At 45.5% G+C, this 8,196-nt stretch overlaps 1 protein-coding gene across 1 annotated transcript; it reads left to right on the forward strand.

Moving 5' to 3' along the window:
- Positions 1-1,099: 1,099 nt before the first annotated feature.
- On the forward strand, positions 1,100-7,329 carry LOC310998387 (uncharacterized protein; the record flags this gene model as incomplete). The annotated part of the gene is made up of 5 exons (XM_083988411.1): positions 1,100-1,152; positions 4,757-4,930; positions 5,051-5,224; positions 5,699-5,872; positions 6,392-7,329. 5 exons carry the CDS (start codon positions 1,100-1,102, stop codon positions 6,438-6,440), a joined length of 624 nt encoding a protein of 207 aa, XP_083844537.1. The 3' UTR covers positions 6,441-7,329.
- Positions 7,330-8,196: the final 867 nt, after the last annotated feature.

An 8,196-nucleotide genomic window follows, 5' to 3' on the forward strand; every position in this document is an offset into this window, starting at 1 on the left:
CCAGTTTCAGCTTAGGGCCACGGTGACCTGGAGACTGTGTCTCCGCCTCTTGGGGTTGATGGCAGCCATGGTACATGGCTCTTCTAAACATGCGCCCAGTGCAGCGTTGGCTCCTGGGTCTTGGTCTTTGCCCACAGAGAGATCTGCAAGCCCGGGTGCTGGTGACACGCAGACTGCGTGCATCTCTCCGTTGGTGGCAAGAGCCAACCAACTTGTCACGGGGGAATGCTTTAGGACCAGTGTTGCGTCACCAGGTAGTTTCATCAGACACGTCCCTGGTAGGCTGGGGGACTGTCCGCGAAGGCGAGGGCATCAGAGGCCTTTAGCAGGGACCCTGGTTAGCGCAGCACAGAAATGTGTTGGAGCTGAAGGCTGTCCATCTGGGTCTTCTGCACTTCCTGCCAGAGCTGCAGAGCCGCCATGTGCTGGTGTGAACCGACAGTATAGCAGCAGCAGCGTACATCAACACGCAAGGGGGCCTGGGTTCCCCTTGCTTTTTCAGACTGGCCCTGCGCTAACCAGGGTTGAGCTGAAATGGCTTTCCATCAAGTCGGCATTCTTGTTGGCTATTTTGTCAGGAAAAAGGGTGGGTGAGCTCCATGCCCTTTCAGTGCATGAGAAATGCTGACGTTTTTTGCCTGGGGATGCGGGAGAGGTGCTGCGCCCAAATCCTGCATTCCACCCTAAGGTCTGGTCTGAGCCCCACAACAATCAGCTTCTTGAGCTGCGCCCTTTCCACCCTCCTCAGGATGATGGTGCTGGGTCAAGTGGGGGGTCACTATTGTGCCCTGTTAGGGCCTTGACGCTGTATATTCAGCGGACTCGTGCCAACAGGACTGCAGACCAGCTCTTTGTCTGTTACAGGGCTAACAGACAGCGGAGACCAGTCTCGAAGTCTAGGCTGTCTCACTGGGTGGTAGAGGCGATCCAACAGGTGTAAAAAGAGGCAGGTCAGCCTGCCCCAGCAAAGGTGCGTGCACATTCCACACGGGGCCTGGCTACCTCTTGGGCCTTGTGGAGGGCTGCTACCCTGTCTGAGATTTGTCTCTTGGCCTCTTGGTCAACCCCATCCACGTCCACCTTTATTAGGTTCTACTGCATGAATGTAGCAGCCAACACCCCGTTCACTGAGCAGGTCCTGGGCATGGTGCAGTAGGACATGACGGGATATCCGGTGCCATGGCTCTTAGGAGCACATTGGCTCTGTGTGATCTTTTCTTTTTTTCTGAGCTAGAACCTAGGTTACAGTGTAACCATGCAGTTTCTAAGGTTCCAGTTGATTTCTAGCTGATTCTCGAAAACAGAACCTATTGTGTCCATTTTCACTGTTGACCATTTTATTCTTGGTGTCTGTCCAAACAGATTTACAGGCTTCAATGTTCCGAGAGGAACACAAGAACAGAAGGACAAAGTATCTCTAATCTGATCCATTATCACTGATTTGATCTACATCTTTTATTCTTTATTCAGATTGGAGCGCTGCAGTTTGTCAGATATCAGCTGTTCTTCTCTGGGCTCAGCTCTGAAGTCCAACCCATCCCACCTGAGAGAACTGGGCCTGAGCTCCAACAAGCTGCAGGATTCAGGAGTGAAGGATCTGAGTGGTTTTCTGGAGAGTCCAGACTGTAGACTGGAGACTCTGAGGTCAGTTCACTGACTGTTACTGTTGTAGATCTTAGATCTTTATCCCACAACTGAACTTGATTGATCTTCACACACAACTTGAATCAGTGACTACGTTTACATGCAATCAATAACTCAATTGATTACAATTACCATGTATACAGGAATAACCCTGTTTGCTCACGCATGTAAATGGGTTATTCCGAATGTTTCAGAAACCGGAATATTGACCTTAACCCAAATACTGACTGCATGTAAACATAGTCATTGACTTTCATGTGATGAATGAAGGACATTTGAAATAGTTGTTGTCTCATGTTTCCAGTTGTTATTCTCTCCCACTGAGAATGATTTTTCACTTTCAGCTCATTTCACTCAGTCCTCATCAATAATGTGTGTTCACTTGACTTAAACCTTCAGGGGGCGCTGTCACAAACACGTTAGACTGCTCTGTAGTGTTAGGCCAGTCTTCATTTTGTTCACATAGATGATTTGAATCTGATCTTAAAGCCAGAGCGTTTGACTCAAATAAAGATTGACTGCTTTGAAGCCATCAAATAAGATGTGGGTGGGTGGGGTTTGTCAACGGGTGATCAGTTGAATGTGTGTAGTAGCAGGACCAAAAAAGACCTTAGTCCCGAATCAAAGTGTTGGATCAGATATTTATTCTATATTGACAGACTGTCCTGAAGTCAGCAGCAATCAATCAGTTTTGACATGAAGAGGTGTATGAATGTTGTTGTTCTTTTATTCTTTATTCAGGTTGGAGTTCTGCAGTTTGTCAGAGATCAGCTGTTCTTCTCTGGGCTCAGCTCTGAAGTCCAACCCCTCCCACCTGAGACACCTGGACCTGAGTGACAACAACCTGCAGGATTCAGGAGTGAAGGATCTGAGTGGTTTTCTGGAGAGTCCAGACTGTAGACTGAAGACTCTGAGGTCAGAATCCTTTTTTTATTTATTTCTGTGCTCAGATGAATATGAAATATGAATATGAAAGTAGGGATGGAGTGATTTTCGATCGGATCGTCTATCAGCGATCGAAGGGGACGATCGTGATTTTTTTTTCAAATGGCGATCTTTAAGGTGATCTTTAATTCATTTACTGCCATAAGATGTTAAAGAAATAATCTCTAGAACCTGCGCTCTACTGTGTATTTGAAAAATGTTTCGTGGAGCAACATGTCTGCATACAGAGCCTTTGGATCTGTGCAACAGAGGAGTGAATATTAAACACACACACACTGTTGCATCTTTTTTTTTTCACTTTTTTTCGGAGGTGCATGCCGCGGACACAGGCTGTGCGGGGGGCGGGTCATTAAAAACACTGATGATGAAGTCCAGAGTGTGTTATCAGGGACCCGTGCGCTGATGTTGACGGGAAAGCCGGCGGAGGTGTGAGGGAACCGGGTGAGACGGCGGCTGGGAGCATCAGCAGAGCGGGGTTGAAGCAGAGAGCAGAGCGGGGAGAGTGAAGTCGGCGGCGGCTTCTGCACTGTGACTCTCCTCCTCACGAGCTCCACACTGACAAGCTACCGGCAACACAGCGCCTCTGTCTGCCCTTTCAAAGTAAAAAAGCCCGCTGTCTGACGTTTAATTGCGGCGGGATGGGTTGTGAAAATAGATGCGGTGGGGCGGGTCAAAATACTTCATGCGGGACCGGCGGGTTGGAAAAAAAAAACGGACCCACGCGTCATGCATGCGGCTTGTCTGTGTGTGTGGACGACAATAACGGAGAGTGAGCGCTATGCGGAGATGAATGAACGGAACTATATAGCAATTTGCAAATTATTAGCAAATGTCTGTCTGTCCAGCAAGGTGACATAGTCCGTGTAGTCCGGAAGATGCGCTGTCCCTTGTTGCCCAGACTGTGCATTAGCGTAGCTCTTAGCCTAGCTTCGGGAGCGTCGCGAGACCCATGCCCACCACAAACTTCTCGAATGACTCATACCAGCGGGACCACAGGATCGATGGCTCACCGGGCAGAGCGAGGAATGGAGGTAAAGGTGAAAGTGGAAGCTCCATCCTTGTCGCCAATGTTATGTTTAAGAAGGCGGTAACAACGACTGTGTGCTAACTCCGTGCTTTTATTATTAGCTGACCGCTGACGTCATGCCGTCATTACTCTAACCCGGCGAACAGCTGTACACTACAGAAACGTAAACATAAAATTCCACCAGAAGAGCAAAACTGGCTTACATTTTTGACGTTCGGAAAAAGGTGGATAGATGGAGCTACAGGTGGAGCTGGCAGAGTTGAAGAGGCGGAGTCACTACGTCTGTTTTGAAGGAGCAGCAGCTTCTCATGAATATTAATGAGCTGTTTTCTCTCTCTGGATGGGACTGTTTAACCCACTTCCTGTTGCCTCAGCTGTTTGACTTTCATTTTCTAAACTTGTTCTTTCTAAACCTTCTTCAGCTCTGAACAGATGATGAGACACTGAACGCTGTCAACAAGGAACTTTGTCCTCAACTCACTTCTTTTATACTTCTTTTATTCTTTATTCAGACTGGAGGACTGCAGTTTGTCAGAGATCAGCGGTTCTTCTCTGGGCTCAGCTCTCAAGTCCAACCCCTCCCACCTGAGTCTCCTGGATCTGAGCTACAACGACCTGCAGGATTCAGGAGTGAAGGATCTGAGTGGTTTTCTGGAGAGTCCAGACTGTAGACTGGAGACTCTGAGGTCAGTTCACTGACTGTTACTGTTGTAGATCTTAGATCTTTGATCCACAACTGAACCTGATTGATCTTCACATACAACTTGAATCATTGACTTTGATGACTTCAACCTTCAGGGGGCGCTGTCACAAACACGTTAGACTGCTCTGTAGTGTTAGGCCAGTCTTCATTTTGTTCACATAGATGATTTGAATCTGATCTTAAAGCCAGAGCGTTTGACTCAAATAAAGATTGACTGCTTTGAAGCCATCAAATAAGATGTGGGTGGGTGGGGTTTGTCAACGGGTGATCAGTTGAATGTGTGTAGTAGCAGGACCAAAAAAGACCTTAGTCCCGAATCAAAGTGTTGGATCAGATATTTATTCTATATTGACAGACTGTCCTGAAGTCAGCAGCAATCAATCAGTTTTGACATGAAGAGGTGTATGAATGTTGTTGTTCTTTTATTCTTTATTCAGGTTGGAGTTCTGCAGTTTGTCAGAGATCAGCTGTTCTTCTCTGGGCTCAGCTCTGAAGTCCAACCCCTCCCACCTGAGACACCTGGACCTGAGTGACAACAACCTGCAGGATTCAGGAGTGAAGGATCTGAGTGGTTTTCTGGAGAGTCCAGACTGTAGACTGAAGACTCTGAGGTCAGACTCCATGTTTATTTCTGTGCTCAGATGAATGTGATGTGAAATATACAGTAGTAGTTTTATTTTCTCCAGCTGCTATACTTTTCCCTCAACTCACTTCTTTTATTCTTTATTCAGATTGAAGAGCTGCAGTTTGTCAAAGATCAGCTGTTCTTCTCTGGTCTCAGCTCTGAAGTCCAACCCCTCCCACCTGAGACACCTGGACCTGAGCCACAACAAGCTGCAGGATTCAGGAGTGAAGGATCTGAGTGGTTTTCTGGAGAGTCCAGACTGTAGACTGGAGACTCTGAGGTCAGTTCACTGACTGTTACTGTTGTAGATCTTAGAGCTTTGATCCACAACTGAACCTGATTGATCTTCACTCAGAACTTGAATCATTGACTTTGATGTGATGAATGAAGGACATTTAAAATAGTTGTCATGTTTCCAGTTGTTCTTCTCTCACACTGACAATGACTGCTTTGAAACCATCAAATAAGATGTGGGTGGGTGGGTGGGGTTTGTCAACACTTGTGTTCAGTTGAATGTGTGTAGTTTTAGTTTCCTGAGACCAGGACCAGACCTTAGTCCTGGATCAGGACTGGGCCTTTAAACTTTGATCCAATTCAGTCCTGAATCAAAGTGTTGGAGTCAGTGTTTAGTCCAACATGTCTGATCAGATATTGATTCTATATTGACAGACTGTCCTGAGGTCAGCAGCAATGATCAATCAGTTTTGACATGAAGAGGTGAATGAATGTTGTTCTTCTTTTATTCTTTATTCAGATTGGAGGACTGCTGTTTGTCAGAGATCGGCTGTTCTTCTCTGGTCTCAGCTCTGAAGTCCAACCCCTCCCACCTGACAGAACTGGACCTGGGGTACAACAAGCTGCAGGATTCAGACCTAAATATTCTGAGTGATCTCCAGAAGAGTCCAGACTGTAGACTGGAGACTCTGAGGTCAGTCAAATCTGTAGCTGTTTCCCTGGTTTCTGGAGTTGTTTTACTTAGATCCTCAACAAGAAGACATTTAGACATAGACATATAGACAGGACGTCATAGCTTAAGTTCAGTGAAAGAAGAAACAACAAGACAAGAAACAAAACCAACAGAGTGTGGAGGCTGGCCAAACAGTCCTAAATGTTCCAGTATCAGGTAAAGGTGTTGTGGTGTTAGGACAAAACCAGGAAGTAGGAGCGAGATGTCCTGTTGCAACTATCATTCATATCAGATTGACTAAATAACTACGTTCCAGTAGATGCAGTGGATCAACTGTAGTGGAAATGATCAATAGAATAGTTTCTGTGTGAAAATCTCAACAGCCAATCAGATGCTGTGGTCCAGGCACATGATAACTTTGAGCTGTAACATGAGCTGTTCTCTGTTCTCAAAACCCTCCTCTCCTCCCCTCCCCTCCTCTTATCTGTTTCACTTTGTAGTTTGGCCTTGGTGTCTCACACTCTCTCTGTGTTTCCACAGATCCACCGGAGCTCCATCTCTCTGCACCAACCGCCGCCTGCAGGACTGAAGTCACTGCTGCATCACTGACTCAAGAGTCTCTCATTCATCACCTCTCCTCTGTGTGTGTGTCTGTAGGTGGCTGAGTCCATAGCTTCTTCGTCAGATAAACCAGAGGAAGTGGAGGTGACTCCCAGTCTGAACTGATCTGAGAACAGCTCCACTGTCACACACAGAGTCCAGTCCACCATCGTTCCTGTGTGTCCTCTGGACCTGACAGAGCTTCATCAGTGTCTTTGGATTTAAAGCTCATTAAGCTGCTCTGATCTTCACCTGTCAATGTTCCATTGCTGTGTTGTGTTCTCCCTCCCTGCCTGAGGGGGGCGCTGTCCTTTACCTTGTTTCTATTGGGCCTTTTTTTCTTGATTGGAGCCCAGTCTGATGTGACCATGTCACCATGGGAGAAGCAGCCTGATTCACCTGCTGCTGGTAACGGACATGGCTTCACCCAGCTCTCTGTGCCAAACTTTGATTGGAAGCTTTTACTGACTGTGAAAGTTTAGTTGGTCCAGATTGTTGAAGAAACTCATCAATATTTTCCAACGTCAAATTGAACTCACGTCACAAAAATGTCAAACACGTAAAAAAACAAAAACAAACAGCAAATGAAAGTAGCCAACGTAACACTATAGTTTCCTCCTTTTGATTCTCTGTACAGACCTTTGAATTGTCTGAACTGTGTCATATACTGTTGGCTGCTTTGATCTATAGTAATGCATTATATTTGATCAACTGCAACTGAGTTAAGTCCAAACTAAATATTTCTTTCTGAAACATAGTTTAGTAGAAAAGACTTTGATAACTGGGCCTCATTAACGTGTATTCTTTATCTGTATTGATGATATAGTTTTTTTATTTTTGATAGATTGGACTTTTGTGCATCTTTGTCAAGGGAAGTCTCACTTCACAGGAGCTGTGAAGAGGAGAGCCATCAAGTCCACCTCAGAGGCTGCTGAGAAGGCCTCCAGGTGGATTTGGATCAAATGGTCAGAGAAGTGGGCCAGGCCCTGGCTGGGTCACCTGAGGGAGGGTCTCCGAAACACCCGATGATCTCAGGAAACATCACTGATGATGTGTCCCAGCACATCCACGGATGTATTTATTAGGGATGAGCGAGTACAGCATTATCTGTATCTGTATCTGTATCTGTTAACCATATGAATTATCTGTATCTGTATCTGTACTCGGAGTGGGCGGGGCCTAAACCGGAAGTGGGCGGGGTTTAACCCAGAAGTGGGTCGGGTTGTCTTGAAATGGGCGAGGCTTTAACCGGTATGTTATTTTAAGCATGCAATTGATATGGATTGATCAGAAATTGTTATATTTATTGCTGATTAGAAAACTGTTTACAGGACAGCATCAGCATTGAGCTTCAGATCAACGGTTTTGATCATGATAGCAAACAAAATATTCATTTACACAAGTTTTGCAATAATGAATTCAACACATGTGGTTGCAATTATTAAGTAAAATGTAATTAACAAGAGTTTTCATACTCAACATAACTTTCTTTTTTTTTACTTTAATTTTTTTTTTTTAATGATCAGTGTGATTTTTTGTTGTTGTTATTTTTTAAAATTTTATTTCTACACCGTGTGTGTGTGTGTGTGTGTGTGTGTGTGTGTGTGTGTGTGTGTGAGAGAGAGAGACAGAGTCAGCTACTCTCTGTGTATCACTCATTATTCTGTATCACTGATCATGAGAGAGAGAGGGGAGGGGGGAGAGAGAGAGGGAGAGAGAGAGAGTGTGTGTGTAGCTTAATTTGT

This window comes from Trachurus trachurus (assembly GCF_905171665.1).
Source record: "Trachurus trachurus genome assembly, chromosome: 2".
Taxonomy (NCBI): Eukaryota; Metazoa; Chordata; class Actinopteri; order Carangiformes; family Carangidae; genus Trachurus; species Trachurus trachurus.